At 48.8% G+C, this 20,187-nt stretch overlaps 1 protein-coding gene across 2 annotated transcripts in view; it reads left to right on the forward strand.

Annotated features, from left to right (window-relative positions):
• Positions 1-737: 737 nt before the first annotated feature.
• ech1 (enoyl CoA hydratase 1, peroxisomal) overlaps positions 738-20,187 on the forward strand; it is a 37,292-nt gene continuing 17,842 nt past the window's right edge. The window contains exons 1-7 of one of the 2 annotated variants that reach the window (XM_072269933.1): positions 762-793; positions 2,928-2,956; positions 3,805-3,979; positions 8,461-8,549; positions 13,063-13,187; positions 16,110-16,158; positions 19,745-19,809. In XM_072269933.1, the coding sequence (XP_072126034.1) occupies positions 3,843-3,979; positions 8,461-8,549; positions 13,063-13,187; positions 16,110-16,158; positions 19,745-19,809 (465 nt within the window). In that variant the 5' untranslated portion in view covers positions 762-793; positions 2,928-2,956; positions 3,805-3,842. Of the gene's footprint in view, positions 794-2,927; positions 2,957-3,804; positions 3,980-8,460; positions 8,550-13,062; positions 13,188-16,109; positions 16,159-19,744; positions 19,810-20,187 lie in introns of both variants that reach the window. The other variant, XM_072269932.1, reaches the window with a different exon arrangement.

Below are 20,187 nucleotides of genomic sequence, written 5' to 3' on the forward strand. Positions count from 1 at the left end.
GATGACAGATGTTGCTGAAGTTTCTGTGATACTGTGACAGATGTTGCTGAAGTTTCTGTGATACTGTGACAGATGTTGGTGATGTTTCTGTGATACTGTGACTGATATTGGTGAGGTTTCAGTGATAAGGACAGATGTTAGAAACATAGAAACATAGAAAATAGGTGCAGGAGTAGGCCATTCGGCCCTTCGAGCCTGCACCGCCATTTATTATGATCATGGCTGATCATCCAACTCAGAACACCGCCCCAGCCTTCCCTCCATACCCCCTGACCCCCGTAGCCACTAGGGCCATATCTAACTCCCTCTTAAATATAGCCAATGAACTGGCCTCAACTGTTTCCTGTGGCAGAGAATTCCACAGATTCACCACTCTCTGTGTGAAGAAGTTTTTCCTCATCTCGGTCCTAAAAGGCTTCCCCTTTATCCTCAAACTGTGACCCCTCGTTCTGGACTTCCCCAACATCGGGAACAATCTTCCTGCATCTAGCCTGTCCAATCCCCTTAGGATCTTATACGTTTCAATCAGATCCCCCCTCAACCTTCTAAATTCCAACGAGTTGGTGATATTTCAGTGATACAGTGACAGATATTGGTGAGGTTTCTGTGATAAGGACGGATGTTTATGAGGTTTCAGTGATACAGTGAGACACGGTGATGGGAGGTGGGTCGGCGTAGCTGCAGTGACCAGCGGCCGCCACGAGGTGGCTCTGCGCCGCGATAACGTGTGTCACCGCTGGGCGGCGCTGCGGCCTCAGTGTCGAGGTCGAGTTGATGGCAGCGGGAGTCGTTCGTGAGTGTCCGGTGGAGAGTAATCGGGGCCGGGGGCGAGTAATCGGGGCCGGGGGTCGGTGACAGGGAGGGTGGGAGGGGGAGAGACCGGGGACGGGGGAGGAGGCGGACTTTCCGGGACCTAATCCTGGCAGCGGAAGCACTTTGAACGCCCGGGCGACCCCGCGCTGCTACCGGGAGCAGAGGGCAGAGGCGCCGGGATTAAACCCCGTCTGGGGGTCATTACCGACCCCCACTTGGGGAAAATGTTCAGTGGGGCAAATCCCCAGATATAAACTGTATCCCGGGGTATGACCTGCATCCGGGGCAAATCCACGGGTATAACCTGCAACTAGGGCAAATCCACGGGTATAATCTGCATCTGGGGCAAATCCCGGGGTATAATCTGCATCTGGGGCAAATCCCGGGGTATAACCTGCAACTAGGGCAAATCCACGGGTATAATCTGCATCTGGGGCAAATCCCGGGGTATAATCTGCATCTGGGGCAAATCCCGGGGTATAACCTGCAACTGGGGCAAATCCCGGGGTATAATCTGCATCTGGGGCAAATCCCTGGGTATAATCTGCATCTGGGGCAAATCCACAGGTATAATCTGCATCTGGGGCAAATCCCTGGGTATAATCTGCATCTGGGGCAAATCCCGGGGTATGACCTGCATCTGGGGTAAATCTCGGGTATAATCTGCATATGGGGTAAATTCCCGGGTATAATAATCTGAGGTAAGTCTCTGGAGATAATTTATATCTGGGGTAAATCCCAGGTTGCAATCTGCTGCAGTTGTAGTGTAGTTGGGTACAAATGTTTCAGTTTGGGATAAGCATCTGGGTATTTCGTATTCAGTGGGGGAAATGACCGGGAATAAACCTTTACAGCTGGGACAGAGCCCTTGGTTTAAACTTCAGTCAGACTCAGCTCCCTGGTGTAAACAGGCGAAAACATCAGGGCAAGTATTGGTGGTAAAGTCCTGGGTGCAAGTTAAATCAACTGGGATTTTCAAACTGGGACTTTATAAAAACCTGGTTAGGCTGCGCCTGGAAGACTACAAACAACATGACAGCACAGTGCAGGCCTGCGATGTTGCGCTGACCTTTTAAACTATTCCAATTAGATCTAACCCTTCCCTCCCACATCAACCACCATTTTTCTTTCACCTGTCTGCCTCTCAAAGAGTCTCCTGAAATGTTCCTCATGTATCTGCCTCCAGTATGACCCCTACTAGCGGGTTCCACACACCTACCAGTCTCTGTGTTTAAAAAAAACCTGCCTCTGACAGCTAATACTTTTCTCCAGTCACCTTTAAATGATGTCCTCTTTGATTAGCCATTTTAACCCTGGGGATAATACACTGGCTGTCCACTCTACCATCTTGTGCACCTCTATTAAATCACCTCTGGCCTTCCTTCGCTGCAAAGAGAAAAGCCCTAGCTCGCTCAACCTTTCCTCTAATCCAGAGGAGAGACGTGCTCTCTAATCCAGATGGCATTGTGGCGAATCTCCTCTGCACCCTCTCAAAGGCTTCCACATCCTTCCTGTAGTGAGGCGACCAGAACTGAGCACAATACTCCAAGTGGGGTCCGACCAGGGTTTTATAGAGCTGCAACATTACCTCACGGTTCTTGAACTCAGTCCCCCAACTAATGAAGTCCAACTAAGTGGAGTGAAGTCAAGTTTCGGCACTCCTTCAGGCAGTCCCTCCTGGGTCACAGCTCATCCTGTAACTGATCAAGCAGTGGAAATACAAGTTCAAAGGAAATGTATTATCAAAGTGCAGAAATGTCTCTTTATACAGCACTGTGTAAAAATCTTATACATATAAAAGACTTGAAGGCTTGCACAGTACTGTATTTGTCAACATGTTTGTAAGTCTGGCGGGAGCAAAGGATGTTGGGAATGGTGAGGGTGGAGGGGTGTGGGACAGGTGGCAGAGAAGGAGTGCCGGTAAGTTGGGGGGGGGTGGTTGACAGGGGTGCAGACACACTCTCTCCTGAGACAACAGGGAAGGTCAGTTGATTGCAAGCAATTGGTTTATTGATCATTACAGAATGTCTCTCTGGTGCTTCCCGCTCCCTCCCCTCTCCCTTTCCCTTTTCTCAACCATGATTCCCCTCTCCCTGCCCCCTTCCTACTCTCAGTCCACAGTACAGACCCATATCAGAATCAGGTTGGGGGGGATCTCATTGAAACCTTTCGAACGTTGAAAGGCCTAGACAGAGTAGATGTGGAAAGGATGTTTCCCATGGTGGGGGAGTCTAGGACACGAGGGCACAGCCTCAGGATAGAGGGGCTCCCTTTCAGAACAGAGATGCGGAGAAATTTCTTTAGCCAGAGGGTGGTGAATTTGTGGAGTTTGTTGCCACAGGCAGCTGTGGAGGCCAGGCCGTTGGGTGTATTTAAGGCAGAGATTGATAGGTTCATGATTGGACACGGCATCAAAGGTTATGGGGAGAAAGCCGGGAACTGGGGTTGAGGAGGAGACAGAAAAAGAGTCAGCCATGATTAAATGGCGGAGCAGACTCGATGGGCCAGATGGCCTAATTCTGCTCCTATGTTCATGAAATTTGGTTTTTTTTTGTGCGACACATAAAATTACTACAGTACTGTGCAAATGTCGTAGGCACCCGAGCTATATATATGTGCGTAAGACTTCTACACAGTGCTGTATATCCCTGAGATTCGTTTTCTTGCAGGCGTATTCAATACATCCAAGAGCCATAATAGAATCAGTGAAAGACCATACCCCACAGGACGGGCAAACAGCCAGTGTGCAAATACAAAAGAGAAAAAAAATCAATAAATAAACAATAAATACCGAGAACACGAGGAGAAGTGTCACTGAAAGTGAGCCCATAGGTTGTGGAAACAGTTCAGTGAGGTTGGGAAGGTAACTGGTTGGATGACAATGGCCATCTCTGTCACATTGCCCACTGGGATTGCCCCCTCTCCCTGGCCTGCCCTGAGGTGACCTTGTCCCATTCTGCTTTCTCTCTGTCTCCCCTTTATAATCTGCAGGCAGACTGTCGGGGGTGCTGCAAGGGTGGACGCGGAGCATGTCGGCGGAGGCTCAGAATGCGGCGTCCTCGTACAAGTTCGAGAGCCTGCGCGTGACGGGGGTGAGGGACAGCGTGCTGCACGTGGAAGTGAACAGGCCCGAGAAGAGGAACGCGATGAACAGAACCCTTTGGAGGTTGCCTTCCATCTATTACTCTGTGTTTGAGGAATCGGGTCTGGGTGCCTGTTGCCTAAAGTGACCTCAGTGTAATCCATAAGGAGCAGGTTTAAGCCATTCCGCCCATCAGGTCTGCCCTGTCATTCAACCATCACTGATTTTTTTCCTACCTTCTCCCCGTAACCCTTAAACTGCCTTACCAATTAAAAAAAAATCTATTGAACCTTGTCTTAAATACTCCCAGTGACTTCCTCCATTGTTCTCTGTGGCAACAAATTCCATAGATTCATTACCGTCTGGCTGAAGAAAATTCCTCGTAATTTGGTCCTGCTTGAATTGAATTGACTTGAATTGACTTGACTTGAATTGAATTGAATTGAATTGACTTGAATTGAATTGACTTGACTTGAATTGAATTGACTTGAATTGAATTGAATTGAATTGACTTGAATTGAATTGACTTGAATTGACTTGATTTGACTTGACTCGAATTGCCTTGATTATTTACATCCTTCATATACATGAGGAGTGAAAATCTTTACATTACTTCTCCATCTAAATGTGTAATGTGACTCAAGTGTATCACTGACCCCCCCCCCCCTACTGTTTATAGAACCTCGGTGTGGTGGCGGTCACTCCTGCTTGCGTGTCTTTGATGTAGACCAGATTATTGTTTAAAGGGATGTCCGCAACAATGGCCGCTCGCTGCCCTCAGCAGCTTGCCGAAGTGTTGATTATGTGCTGTTTGATTGTGATCTCATTCTAACGCTAATCGCACACTTCTTAAAGGGACCTCGTGCGCTACCTGCGTGAAGGGCACTCCTTGAATCGCTGGTTGAAAGCAATTCCCTCAGCCAGCGCGGATTGCCTCTTCTCAGCGTTCTTTTATCGATTGACGTACAGCAAGGAACAGGCCCTTCTGGCCCTTTGAGCTGTGCTGCCCAGCAGTCCCCCAATTCAATGCTAGCCCAGTTCACCCACCAAGTGAAACCGGAGCACCCGGAGGAAACCCAGTTAGTCACGGGGAGACCGTACAAATCCTTACAAGCAGCAGCAGGAATTGAACCTGGGTCAGCTGTACTATAAACCGCACCCCCCAGCCAGCCTAATTATGGGACAATTTACAACGACCAATTAACCTGCTGATCGATAGGTACGTCTTTGGACTGTGGGAGGAAACTGAAACACCCAGAGAAAACCCACATGTTCCACAGAGAGACCTTACAGAGGATGCGTTGGAATTGAACTCGGTCGTCCCGAGCTGTAGCAGCGTCGCGCTGACCGCGACAATGCTCGTGGTGCGTTTCTGGTTGTCGGCAGGTTAGAGGAACGTTCTGGTGTAACGGGGAACCTCCTGGTCGCTTCGGCGTTATCCCAGCTGTCCTAACCTGGGTCAGCTGTACCAAAGCCACAGTCAGCTTCGTGACGCCCAGTGTGGGGTGGGAAAGATCAGAGTGGTTCCCATCTGAGGCTCTTAACCTTTATTCCCCCCCCCCACCCAGCTCCCATTTCTGGTGAGAATTCATTGACCTGAGGCATGGAGCATGTCTCTCTCTACATAGCTGCCACCTCATCTGCTGAATACAGTTGACTCGGGTTTATTGGGAACCGTACATTTTGGCCCAATTAAGCGGCTGCCCCAATTAGTGGAAATTTCATGGAAATAGTGAAAAGGGTCTAAATAATACAAATTGAGTATCAAATTATGTATTTTAATGAAATACAGAACAAATTAGAACACTACCAAAAGTACCGCAGTACTATAAGACTGTGTATTAGTTCCTAATAGTTATCAAGGGAGGAATTTATTCAACGTACGCAATGAACAAAATCAGCGCAGACACCTAGTCCAAAGTTAGAAGTACATTTATTATCAAAGAATGTATAAATTATACAATCTTGAGATCCATCTGCTTCCAGGCAACCACAAAGCAAGAAACCCAAAAGAACCCGATTTTTGAAAAAAGACCCAACACCCAATGCGCAGAGAGAGAGAAAAAATAACAAATCATGCAGACAATAAAAGCAAGCAACAGCATTCAGAACCAAATTGAGTCCATAGACCTGGAACGCAGAGCAGCCGGAGTAGGCCCATAGATTATCTGTAAAGATGCTGCAGATAATGGACTGCCTTCATACAACTATTGCATCCTCCAAATCTTCATTTTCATTGAAACATTCAAGGTGATTGTCGATACCTTCAAAATCTTTGTAGTTCCTAACTTGTTGAAGTAGAGAAATTGTTTCATTTTCACTCCAGGCCGTTTCTGGAATCTCAAAGCTTGAATGCTTGAAATCGCAGTGACCAAAACAGTTCTGAATTGTCTTACTGCTTATTTCTCGCCAACTATCAGTGACAAACATCAATGCTTTTTGGACATAAACACACCCAACTAATAGTAATTAAAAACTCTTCGCTATAAGCACAGTGTGGTGTCTAATGGCTGCACAAGTACACGCAACTGATGCTACTGAGAAACTGTTCAGCAAAATTCGCCTGCCGGATTAAGTGGCAAAGTGTCCCAAATAAGCAAAGGGAATGCCGGCAATTATCTCAATTAGTTCTTGTTCTTTTAACAGTTGTCCCAAATAAACAGCAGCCCCGATTAACTGATGGCCCAATTAACCAAAATAACTGTATGTCCATCATTTTCAGTTTTTATTTCAGATTTTCGCCATCTGCAGGATTTTATTTTGACGTAGTTTCCATAATTGTTAGAAGTTTACTTTCACTATTTTGTGATGTTAAAAGAATTATTGTGAAACTTGACGTGGTTTTGAGACAGAGACTCATTACTTACCACTCACCCATCTACAGTGCTCACCTGAGTGAGAAGTTATTTTGGATAAAGGTTGCAATTCCTGTGTATGTCACTCGCCTCGCAAAGGTAGTTTAATCCTTTACACTTTATCCTGCTGCATAATTCGATGACCAATTAACACTGTGAGTTTGTAACTATTTTTGCTCATTGATAAACTCTGTTGCTCCTGGGGTTACTGAGATTCAATACCCTATGACCTCCCACAGAGGAAAATCGTGAGACATTCAATGATTCAATAATTCCATTTAATATTGGTAGGGCATTGAAGAATGCAATAGAACAGAGGGATCTAGGAATAATGGTGCATAGTTCCCTGAAGGTGGAATCTCATGTGGATAGGGTGGTGAAGAAAGCTTTTGGTTTGCTGGCCTTTATAAATCAGAGCATTGAGTATAGGAGTTGGGATGTAATGTTGAAATTGTACAAGGCATTGGTGAGGCCAAATTTGGAGTATTGTGTACAGTTCTGAATTATAGGAAAGATGTCAACAAAATTGAGAGAGTACAGAGAAGATTTACTAGAATGTTGCCTGGGTTTCTTCACCTAAGTTACAGAGAAAGGTTGAACAAGTTGGGTCTTTATTCTTTGGAACGTAGAAGGTTGAGGGGGGACTTGATAGAGGTGTTTAAAATTATGAGGGGGATTGATAGAGTTGACGTGGATAGGCTTTTTCCATTGAGAGTGGGGGAGATTCAAACAAGAGGACATGAGTTGAGAGTTAAGGGGCAAAAGTTTAGGGGTAACATGAGGGGGAACTCCTTTACTCAGAGAGTGATAGCTGTGTGGAACGAGCTTCCAGAAGAAGTGGTTGAGGCAGGTTCGATGTCGTTTAAAGTTAAACTGGACAGCTATATGGACAGGAAAGGAATGGAGGGTTATGGGCTGAGTGCAGGTCGGTGGGACTAGGTGAGAGTAAGAGTTCGGCACGGACTAGAAGGGCCGAGATGGCCTGTTTCCACGCTGTAATTGTCATATGGTTATATGGTTATTATATTAGAGAATATATACAATATGCCACCTGAAATTCTTACTCTTCACAGACACCCACGAAACAGAAGAAAAACCTCAAAGACTGAATGGCAGGAGAATGTTAGAAGCCCAAAGCCCCCTCCCTCTCCCTTCCCATGCGCAAGCAGCAGCAAAACGCCAACCCTCCTCCCTCAGCAAAAGAACAGCCCCCCCACCGTCCAGCATGCAAGCAATAGTGAAGCCCCAAAGGGACCGTGACCTAGAGTCTACATCAAAAACCCCTGTTCACCCAACAGTTTGACATGCCACCACAGGTGCTCGTTCTCCCCATCCCCTCCCTCCTTCCCACTCTCCCTCTCTCTCTCTCACACTCACTCTATCTCTCACTCTCTCTCTGTCATTCTCTCACTCTCTCTTATACACACGAGGGAGAGAGAGGTACCACTCCTGCCAGGTTGGGAGTGGAGACCGGCGGTTCGCTCTTCGATGCTACAGGCTGCAGCGTCGCTGTTTATTTCAAGTTTCTCCGACTTGAGAATTGGCGGCACCGTCGTCGTTTTAAATTAGAGTCGGTTAAAAAGGTGGGCACAACGTTGTGGGCTGCGGGATCTGTACCATGCTATAGTGTTCCATGGCTAAAATTACTCAAGGTCTTTCCCTTCAGTCACTGGAAGTCAAAGCACTAACAATGCTGTCTTGATCCAACAGAGAGATGGTGGAATGCTTCACCCAAGTATCCCAGGACAGTGACTGCAGAGTCGTCGTGATATCAGGAGCTGGTCCACTGTTCACTGCAGGTAACACTGTACAAGATCCAGTGCAGTCTGTGTGAAAGTTCATCTTTATTGATGCATATGTTAACCATGGTAATTAAAACATGCAGCTTCCCGCAGAATGTATGCACAGATTGATGGGCTGAGTGGCCTTTGACCACTTTAATTGTGACTAAATACATAATCCAGGCTCCAATACTTACTGCCCGTTACACCGCTGGTACTTAGTGCAGCAATGAAGGTCCTCCATCTTGGTCAGTCCTTGGCCATCTCCTCTACTGTGCCCCAGGCGTGGTTCAGGGTCCTCATTTCTGCCCCTGCCCTACGGCGCCAAGTTATCTTTGGTCTGCCGCGTTTCCTCTGCCCTTCAGGGGTCCAATGAAGTGCTTGATGATGGTGTTAGCCTCTCTTCTCATCACGTGCTTGGTCTTGGCGGTGTTCAGGGCTTCCTTCATCATGTCAGTAGTTTCCTCTCGGTTTTCACTGTCAGTCATACAGATCCCGGGTGGAGACTCAGGAATACCGTCACACTCAGATGTAGAAGGATTCTTCATTGCTGTTGCCATAACAATTCTGTTTGACCAGTCAGGGTTATTAGCCCTGAGTTGAACCCCCGAACCTGGAGGACGGGTGGACCACTCTTAGTCTAGCTCTACCCTTTAACCTGTTTGGCATGGGTGACCCTACCAAGAACCAAAGCATAAAGCCTGGACTCCAGCCAATGTAGCTCTCTGGGTCATTGAGGCAGGCAAGTCTCCAAACCCTCCGACCTCTTGGAGGTCAGGCTCCATTATCACCCTACTGCAAAATATGATTTCATTCCTTGATGTGGGATTTTTGTCTGCTGGGTGACAAAGTGTGTGTCACCCACTTTGAGTCATGGAGCACAGAAACAGGCCCTTCAGCCCATCTAGTCCGTGCCAACCTATCATGCTGCATAGTCCCAATAACCCACACCTGGACCATAGTCCTTCGTACCCCTCCCATTCATGCATTTATCCAAACTTCTCTTCAATGTTGCAGTCAGACCCCCACCCACCACCTCCGCTGGCGGCTCGCTCCACACTCGCACCTCCCTCTGAGTGAAGAAGATCCCCCTCAGGTTCCATTTTTTTCTCGGCTTGTACGTTTTCTCCACGTGGACCATGTGGGTTTCCTCCGGGTGCTCCGGTTTCCTCCCACAGTCCAAAGACGTACTGGTTGGTAGGTTAATCGGTTATTGCGAACTATCCTGGGATTAGGCTAGGATTAAATTGGAGGATTGCTGGGCAACATGGCTCGAAGGGCCGGAAGAGCTTGTTCCATGCTGTATCTCAAATAGTAAATAAATAAATGTTTGCAACACACATCAAAGTTGCTGGTGAACACAGCAGGCCAGGCAGCAACTCTAGGAGGAGGTACAGTCAAGTCCTGATGAAGGGTCTCGGCCTGAAACGTCGACTGTACCTCCTCCTAGAGATGCTGCCCGGCCTGCTGCGTTCACCAGCAACTTTGATGTGTGTTGCTTGAATTTCCAGCGTCTGCAGAATTCCTCGTGTTTGCGTAAATAAATGTTTCACCTTTTACCCTTGACCTATGCTCTCTTGTTCTGGTCTCACAAAACCCTAGTGGAAAGGCCCTCACTATCCCCTTCATAATTTTGTGTATCTCTATAAAGTCTCTCCCCATTCCTTTAGGCTCCAGAGGAAAAGTCCTAACCAATTCAACCGTTCCCTATAACTCGGGTACAGGTGAGGTTTGACTCGGAGGAACCGTGAGGGCATCGAATTCTCGCTTGTGAGCCCAGAATCCAGAACTTGTTGCAAGTTTGTGGTTACGCTAAAGCTCTGTGTCACAGCTCCCCACCTACCCCGGTTTGACCCCGAACCTCGGCTGCGGTCTGTATGCAGTTGGCAAGTTGTTCCTGTGACCGTATGGGTTTCCCCGGGTGCTCTGTTTTCCCCCACTTCCGGATGGCAATGGTGCAGGAGGGTCATGGTGGATTAGGTGGGCATTTGAAGGAGAGTAGGTTATAGAGAAACTCAAGAGCATCACGGGCGAAACACTGGAGGAACTCAGTAGGTCAGGTCGCATCCATATAACCATATAACAATTACAGCACAGAAACAGGCCATCTCGGCCCTTCTAGTCCGTGCTGAACACTTACCCTCACCTAGTCCCACCGACCTGCACTTAGCCCATAACCCTCCATTGGTGGCATCTATGGAGGGAAATGAAGAGTTAACATTTTGGGCCGAGACCCTCCATCAGGACTGGAAAGGAAGGGGGCAGACGGCAGGATAAGTAGGGGGAGAGGCACAACTGGCAGATGCGGCAAAGGCAGAGGAACTGGGGGAAGAGAACAGCATTTTTAGAACTGGCGGGATGGGAAGAGGAACGGAGGGTGGAGGTAACTGTGGGAGTCAGTGGGTTCACAAAAGGTGTCAGTGGGTAACCTGTCTGCAGAGATGGAGACAGGGAGATTGAGAAAGGGGAGAGTGGTGTCAGAGATGGATGAAGTAAGTTTGAGGACAGGGTGGAAGCTGGAGACAATGATGTTGAAATAGGCGAGCACCAATGCAGTCATCGAAATATTGGAGGAGAGTAGGGGAGGATTACCGGTGTAGGGTTGGAACGTGGACTGTTCGATGTGCGTAGCTGATGAAAAGGCGGGCAGAGCTGGGGCCTATGCGAGTGCCCGTGGCTGTGCCTTTGGTTTGGAGAGAGTGGGAGGGGGAAACTGTTGCGGGTGAGGACCAATTCTGCTGTACAGTATAGAGGTGGGTGGTAATGGACGGGATCGAGTTGGGTCTAGTTGTCAGGAAAGAAGTGGGGAGCTTCAGGACCTTCCTGATGGGGGCATGGAAGCACGCAGGGACTGGATGTCTGTGGTGGGAAGTGGTGGGGGCTTGTGAAGTGTCGTGGATGTAGGTGGTAAGGGACTGAACCAAAGGGGACGACATGGAGTTGAGAAACGCGGACATGAATTCAGTGGGGCAGGAGCCGGTAGAAACAATGGGCCTAACTGGGGCAGTCATGTTTGCGGATCCTAATGTGAGGTAGAAATGTTTACAAGGAAATGTGGGGAGAAAGCTAATGCTTTAAGATAGATTTTGATGGCTTGAACAGCCTCCTATTTTGAGTACACAGTTTCTGTATAATAGTTGGGTGAATTGGTTGTTCGAAAATGTTTTTCTTTCATATATTGATTGCTCTTCTCTTTGGAGAGGTTTTTGGGACCTGTTAAAGGGAATCTCATGTTTATGAATTGCTAAAACTCCACTGGGGGACGAAGGTATGGGAGTGCAGGTGACGAATTCCTTACAGTGTTCGGAAGGCTGCTTTTAAAATCGAACATTTAAACCGCGTGTTTCACAGTCCCAGGCTTTGTAGCAGCCAAGAATTACAGTCTGCACAAGCCAGCTCCCAGTGCCACGTGATCGAGGCCCCAAATGATCTACAGGATGGAGTCAAACACTGGCGGGGGGAGAGTGAGGGGAAGCCCCACTTCTCCGTCAGACAGTGGGTTCACTCACGAGAGCAGGTGGATCTTTCAGGGGAGGGGTGAAAAGGAGTAGATGCAGGACCCGAGGCGCAGGTTTTTTTCCTGAAGCTTTGGTAATTCCTCAACCCCTCGCCCCCAACCCCCAGAGTTCCGTTATCACATTGCCTTATTGCTTTCTGTTAATGATCCACTTGAAAAATGTCAATGGTCAGTAGCTGGCACAGACTCTGGACCAAAAGGCGGCCTATGTATTTATTTGTTCTATCTTTAGAGATCCAGCGCGGAGTTGGCCCTTCGAGCTGAACCCCAGACAGCCCGGATTCAGCCCTAACCGAGCCACAGGACCGTTTACGATGACCAGTTAACCTACCTTTGGACTGTGGGAGGAAACTGGAGCTCCCGGAGCGAACTCTCGCATTCCACGGGGAGGTTGTACGGAGGGGAGGCTGGGATCGAACTCAGAACTCTTGATAGCGGGCCGGCTGGTGGCGCAACGACGTCGGCGCCGGACCTGGGAGTGGAGGTTCCCGGGCTCGAAACCACTCGGGTCCGCTCCCGAGCGCGCTTTCCATCCGCGCTGGGTTGAGTGTCGAGATCGCAACTCGCCCTCGTAAAATAAAAGGGAAAAAATACTGCGAAAAAGTCTGTGTGGGGAGTGGCACGCTGCACAGTCTCTCTCTCTCGCTCTACGCCTTGTAAAAGCCGTGAAAGAGACATTATCACGGACGCATGCATGCACGCGCAGACGCGCACATGCAGGCACACGCCAAAAAAAGAGAACTCTTAATAGCGTCGCATTAACTGCTACAGTACTGTACTGTTTCTGTGCTGGATGACTCCAGGAAGAAATTAACACAGGTAGAGTCACAGAAGATTACAGCACAGAACCAGGCCCTTCAGCCCGTCCAGTCAGTGCCGACCCATTTAAACTACCAAGTCCCATCAGCCTGTACCCCTCCCATTCACGTCCCCATAGAAACATCTCTTAATGCTAAAATCGAGACCGCGTCCGCCGTTGGCGCTGGAGTCAGTAGTTGTGTGAACTGTTTGCAGGGATTGACCTGATGGACATGGCCGGGGGCATACTGCAGTCGGAGGAGACGGACACCGCCCGAAAGGCGTGGCACTTGCGGAACAAGATCCTCCAATTTCAGGAGAGCTTCAGTGCGATTGAAAAGGTAAAGCCTTCTATTGCCGTTAGCAAGGAACCCACAGTAAGCATTAGGAGAGAGAGCTTGTAATGTCGATGATCCAGGAATTTCGAGGTGCCTTTGGAAAGCAGTATAAACCACACCTGCAAGAGCTGTGCACCAGATTTGTGTCACTCATCATCCACAAAATAATCTGCAGATGCTGTTGTCAAAGGAACACTCACAATGCGCTGGAGGAACTCAGCAGGTCAGTCAGCATCAGTTGAAAAGATTAGTCGACGTTCTGGGCTGAAACCCTCTGTCTCGGTAGTCTCTAGCCCCTTGGTATGAACTGACCTGCTGAGTTCAAACAGACCTTCCAGGTGAGGCAACACTTCACTTGCGAATCTGTTGGGGTCATCTACTGCATCCGGTGCTCCCGGTGCGGCCTCCTCTACATTGGTGAAACCCAACGCAGATTGGGGGACTGCTTCGTCGAGCACCTCCGCTTCGTCGAGCACCTCCACTCCGTCCGCCACAACAGACAGGATCTCCCGGTAGCCACCCACTTCAACTCTGCTTCCCACTCCCATTCAGATATGTCCATACATGGCCTCCTCTACTGCCATGATGAGGCTAAACTCAGGTTGGAGGAGCAACACCTCATATACCGTCTAGGTAGTCTCCAGCCCCTTGGTATGAACATAGAATTCTCCAACTTCCGGTAATGCCCTCCCCCTCCCTTCCTCTATCCCTATTTCACATCACCTCCCTCATAGTTCCGCCTCCTTCTACTACTGTACATTGTTCTCCTGCCAATCACCTCCCTGCTTCCCCTCCCTCACCCCTTTGTCTTTCAAATTACTGTTTCTTGCAACTACCAGCATTCTTCAAACCCTCCCCAAAGTTCTTACTTCAGTCCTGACGAAGGGTTTCGGCCCGAAACGTCGACTAATCTTTTCAACTGACGCTGACTGACCTGCTGAGTTCCTCCAGCGCATTGTGAGTGTTCCTCACTCATCATCCTTACGTGTGCACACTATACACAGGCAAGTGTTTGTTTGTCTGTTTATTTGTCAACAAAACAACCTCTCCCTCAATGTCGCAAAAACAAACAAGCTGGTGGTCTAAAGGAGGAATGGAGACAGGCTCACCCCTATAAACCAATGGATCTGGGGTTGAGAGGGTGAACAGCAGAAATGGCGTAGTATTTGCATATAACCTGCGCACGTCCTCCCGTATACTTTAAATCATCTCTAGATTACTTATAATACCTAATACAATGTAAACGCTTTGTAAATATTTGTTATACTGTATTAGAACATAGACCATAGAACATAGAATAGTACAGCACAGTACAGGCCCTTCGGCCCACAATGTTGTGCCGACCCTCAAACCCTGCCTTCCATATAAGCCCCCACCTTAGATTCCTCCATATACCTGTCTAGTAGTCTCTTAAACTTCACTAGTGTATCTGCCTCCACCACTGACTCAGGCAGTGCATTCCACGCACCAACCATTCTCTGAGTAAAAAACCTTCCTCTAATGTCCCCCTTGAACTTCCCAACCCCTACCTTAAAGCTATGTCCTCTTGTATTGAGCAGTGGTGCCCCGGGGAAGAGGTGCTGGCTATCCACTCTATCTATTCCTCTTATTATCTTGTACACCTCTATCATGTCTCTTCTCATTCTCCTTCTCTCCAAAGAGTAAAGCCCTAGCTCCCTTAATCTCTGATCATATTGCATACTCTCTAAACCAGGCAGCATCCTGGTAAATCTCCTCTGTACCCTTTCCAGTGCTTCCACATCCTTCCTATAGTGAGGCGACCAGAACTGGACACAGTACTCCAAGTGTGGCCTAACCAGAGTTTTGTTTAGGGAATAGTGACAAGAAAAAAAAAGTCTGTACACATTCAGTACGGACGCAACCATCGCGATCCATGAGCTGCGGTTGATATTTTCATCTGCGGTTGGTTGAATCCGTGGATGCGGAACCTGTGGATACGGAGGGCTGACTGTGTGTGTATATATATATTAAAATAGTTACACTTAAAAAGTAGTGCAGAACACACACACACACATATCTGTAATTCACTTATTGTAATTCCTTACATTCCTTAATATTGTAATTACTTAATGTAATCCACTGTTTCGTTATTACGCATTGCATTATACTGCTGCTGCAAAAACCAATACATTTCACCATATATGCCTGATTCTGACTCTGCTCAGTTATAAATCTTCCCCACCGTACAATGTCCAACCTCTTGGAGCACTGTTTTGCCTCGCTGGAATGATATTTGTATTTCTGTTATTCACTTTGTTTTCCTGCTTTACGACTGAGAGGATCACAGGGGTCTCCCTACCATCCATCGGGGACATTTATCAGGAGCGCTGCATACTCTGGACCCTTAGTGTTATCGAGAATCCCACCCATCCATCCAGCACCCTCTTTGACTTTCTACCATCAGGCAGGAGTCTCCGATGCATAAAAACAAGAACGGTCAGGGTGGGAAGCAGCTTCTTCCCTCAGGCCTTTAGTCTTCTGAACTCCCGGCCGCATTGCATTCGAAGTGTCGCTGGTTAATCTGTTCTGTACCTCACAATATTTAATTTATGCACTTTAGTTTGTTTATTTGTGCGTGATTAATCTGTAGATTTTATCCTTACTTTCATAAATTATTGTGTGCTATGAGTACTAGTGTGCTTTACACCCTGGTCCAGAGAAAAGCTGTCTTGTTTGACGGTACACGTGTATATAGTTAAATGACAATAAGCTTGACTTTTTTGTTCTGGCCGCTGTTCCCAAGCTCGTACTTCGCACAGGTCGGCGTAGGAGATGACCTCCTACTCTGATCCCTCCTCAAAGCGCAGGAGAATTCCTGCACGTCTGCCGGGAACTCCGGACGGTGTGAGAACGTCTGCTCCTGCCTGCCCACTGATCGTAGATTTGCCTTGTGTTCTCTTGCAGTGCCCGAAGCCCGTCATCGCTGCAGTTCACAGTGGCTGCATCGGGGCAGGTGAGTGCACACTCTCTTCAATCATCAGAAAACCAGAGAAACCAGGGGCAGGTAGACAGGGTGGTGACGAAGGCTTTTGGCATGCTGGGTCTCCATCTATTAGGACGGAGAGTCTAGAAGTTGGAATGTTACATTGCAGGTCTACACAACATTGGTGAGGACGTGTTTGGAATACTATGTTCAGTTTTGGTCCCCCTGCTAAAGGAAAGATGCTGCTAAACTGCAGGGAGTATGGAGGAGATTTATGGGGATATCACTGGAATTTGAGGCACAGAGCTACGGAGGGAGAGGCTGAGCTGGCTGGGATTTTAGTCACTAGACGTGCAAGAGAATGAGGGGTGATTTTATGGAGGTGTATCAAATCATGAGAGGCATACTGTAGACAGGGTGAACGCACACTCTCTTTTTCCCGGGGCTGGAGAATGTTGCCGGGACTCGAGGAGTTTTGGGAAAGGTTGAAATGGTTAGGGCTTTTTTTTTCCTGGACCATAGGAGAATGAGGGAAGATTTGATAAGGGATAAAAAATGATCTTTTATTAATTTTAAAAATTGAGACTTTGAGCCATACCGCCCGGCAATCCCTCGATTTTAATCCTGGCCTAATCACTGGAGAATTTACAATGACCAGTTAACCTACCAACCGGTTGGCCTTTCGACTGTGGGAGGAAACCAGAGCACCCGGAGGAAACCCACACGGTCATGGGAGAACATACAAACTCCTCACAAGCAGCGGCAGGAACTGAACCTGTGAACCTGTGTACAGCATTGTGCTAACCACTACACTATCGAAGCCATAGCAATAGTAAACACGAGCAGCATTTTTCCGCTGAGGTTGGGTGAGACTAGAACTAGAACTAGGAAAGACATTCTTGCCGTAGAAGAGTACAAGGAAGGTTCACCAGATTGATTCCTGGGATGGCAGGATTTTTATATGATGAAAGACTGGATCGACTAGGCTTGTACTCTCTGGAATTTAGAAGATTGGGGGGGATCTGATTGAAACGTATAAAAGCCTAAAGGGATTGGACAGGCTAGATGCAGGAAGATTGTTCCCGATGTTGGGGAAGTCCAGAACGAGGGGTCACAGTTTGAGGATAAAGGGGAAGTCTTTTAGGACCGAGATGAGGAAAAACTTCTCCACACAGAGAGTGGTGAATCTGTGGAATTCTCTGCCACAGGAAACAGTTGAGGCCAGTTCATTGGCTATATTTAAGAGGGAGTTAGATATGGCCCTTGTGGCTAAAGGGATCAGGGGGTATGGAGAGAAGGCAGGTACAGGGTTCTGAGTTGGATGATCAGCCATGATCGAAATGAATGGCGGTGCAGACTCGAAGGGCCAAATGGCCTACTCCACCTATTCTCTATGTTCCTCTGTTTAAAGGACGTGGGTTTTAGGTGAGAGGTAAGGGATTTGAGAGCAACCCGAAAGACAATCCTTTCTTCCAGACGGTGGACCACAGGTGGGGTGAGGTGTGTGAGACAGGCACGTCAGCAACATTTAAAAGACATGGATAGGAATTTTAGAGGGATATGTGTCAAATACAGGCAAATGGAACCCTGCCAAGGATGGTCCCAAGCCTGGCTGTGGATGGAGGAGGGTTTAGACATGGGCCTAGCAACCATATCCCATAAAAACCAAGAGCTGCAGAAACACCAATAGAAGCCCCAAAGACCTTATTTGCTGGGAGAGGAAGGACCTCCATCGAGAACAGGGACTCCCAACCTTTTTTTTTATATATGCCATGGACCCCTACCATTAACCGAGGAATCTGTGGATCCCAGATTGGGAACCCCCGGCCTAGATGTTTGACGTCAAGCAGAAGCCACAAGGCCGATCGACCTTCGGCCCAGGACAGAGGCCTCTGGCAAACTGCTGCTGGTGGGCTCGGGGCGATGGCCTTAAGAAGCAAGAAGGCAGGCAAAGGGGACGAGCTTAGGTGGGTCACCTCGGTCAGCACGGACCAGCTGGACTGCAGGGTCTGTCTCTACGCAGTAAGACACTGAATGTTCAAGTCAGAAGGCGTCCATTCAGCCCGTCGTTTCCTTTCTAAGTAGAACTTCCCAGTCCCACGTTCCAGCTCTCTGCTTTGTGACCCTTTCTGTTCTGTTCCAGACACTCACCACTGCTTGGGTGAAAATGGCTTTTCCCCTTTCCCAAATACTTCCAGCAATTAACTTTTTTTTGAGCTCTCCCCCATTATTAACCTCTATGTCAAGTGAAGGGAGACCTTCCTTGTTTCCTCTGACTCAACCTCTTATAACCCTAGTTAACCGTCCCTCTCACCTCCTTTGTACCAAAGGAGACTAGTCCTGCCTAACCAGCCTCTACGAATAACTATAATGCTGCTGTGCAGATAATGCCCACGCAGCCACCGTCTGCACCATCTCCAGGGAGAAGTCCTGCGAGCAGCAATTCATAATGCAGGGACCAAATCCTTCATGGGGTCCCCTCCCACCCAGGCATTCTCCTGTCTCCCCCTTCCCATCGGGCAGAAGGTACAGAAGCCTGAGATCACACACCACCAGGCTCAAGGGCAGCTTCCACCCAGCTGTTACTGGATCTCTTGGACACCAAGAAGGTGAATTCTTCATCTCCCAATCTCCTTGTACTTTATTTGTCTGCCTGCACAGCACTTTCTCTGTAACTGCCTCCTACCACCTCGATGCACTTCTGTGTGTGACGAACTGTCTCGATGTCTCGATGGTGTGTAAACAAGGTTTTCACTGTGTCTCAGTACATGTGGCAACGTAAGCACCTATCTTCTCCCTCCCTACCTCTCACCCAATCTCCCCATGTCTCCTCCCTCCCTCTGTCTCTTCCCCCTTTGTCTCTCCCCGCTCTGCCTCTTGCTCCCTCGGTCTCTTCCCCCTCTGTTTCTCCCTCCCTCTCTCTTCCCCCTCTTCTCTCCCCCCCCGTTTCTCCCTCCCTCTCTCTTCGCCCTCTTCTGTTCCTGCCTCTGTTTCTCCCTCCCTCTCTCTTCCCCCTTCTCTCCCCCCGTTTCTCCCTCCCTCTCTCTTCACCCCTCTGTTTCTCCCCCGTCTCTTCCTCCCTCTGTTTCTCCCTCCCTCTCTCTTCACCCCTCTGTCTCTCCCCGCTCTGCCTCTTGCTCCCTCTGTCTCTTCCCCCTCTGTTTCTCCCTCCCTCTCTCTTCCCCCTCTTCTCTTCCCCCTCTGCTTCTCCCTCTCTCTCTCTCTTCGCCCCTCTGTCTCTCCCCTCTCTGTTTCTTCCCCCCGTCTCTCGCTCCCTGTCTCTCTCCCTCTGTCTCTCTACCTCTCTTTGCCTCTCCCCCTCTCTGTTCCCCCCTGTCTCTCGCTCCCTGTCTCTCTCCCCTCTCTGTCTCTCGTTCCGTCTGTCTCTCCCCCCTCTGTTTCTCCCTCCCTCTCTCTTCCCCCTCTTCTCTTGCCCCTGTTTCTCCCTCCCTCTCTCTTCCCCCTCTTCTCTTCCCCCTCTGCTTCTCCCTCCCTCTCTCTTCACCCCTCTGTCTCTCCCCCTCTCTGTTTCTTCCCCCCCTCTGTCTCTCGCTCCCTGTCTCTCCCCCTCTCTCTCCCTCCCTCTCTCTCATACCTCTCTTTCTCTCCTTCCCAGGCGTGGATTTGATTACAGCCTGTGACATCCGTCTGTGTTCACAAGATGCCTGGTTCCAAGTGAAGGTGAGCGTGTCTGTTTGCTGAGTTGAACTCCCAGTGGGTGTTCGGTGATGTGGAACTTTTGCACTTGCACAGTGATCGTTGTGGGGGGGGGGGAGTGTGTGGTGGTGCTTTCTAAGTTAGACCCCACACCTTATCTCAGTAGCAGTTACAGGAGCCGCAGGTGAGGTTTCCTATTCACAGTTGATGCCCCAGGCGGCAGGAAACAGCCGCTGAAGGACGGCGCCTGTGACAGCAGAGGATTTGCTCTGTACTGCACTGGGAGTGCCGGCCTGCCGCTCCTGGGGCTGGACTTGAATTTGCTGAGTTCTGAAAGAGAGGCAAGAGCGCCACCATGAGGCCACTGCTGGTACCTGGCCACTAAACAGCTGCCTTGCCCTC

The sequence above is a fragment of the Mobula birostris genome, chromosome 10 (genome assembly GCF_030028105.1).
Source record: "Mobula birostris isolate sMobBir1 chromosome 10, sMobBir1.hap1, whole genome shotgun sequence".
NCBI lineage: Eukaryota > Metazoa > Chordata > Chondrichthyes > Myliobatiformes > Myliobatidae > Mobula > Mobula birostris.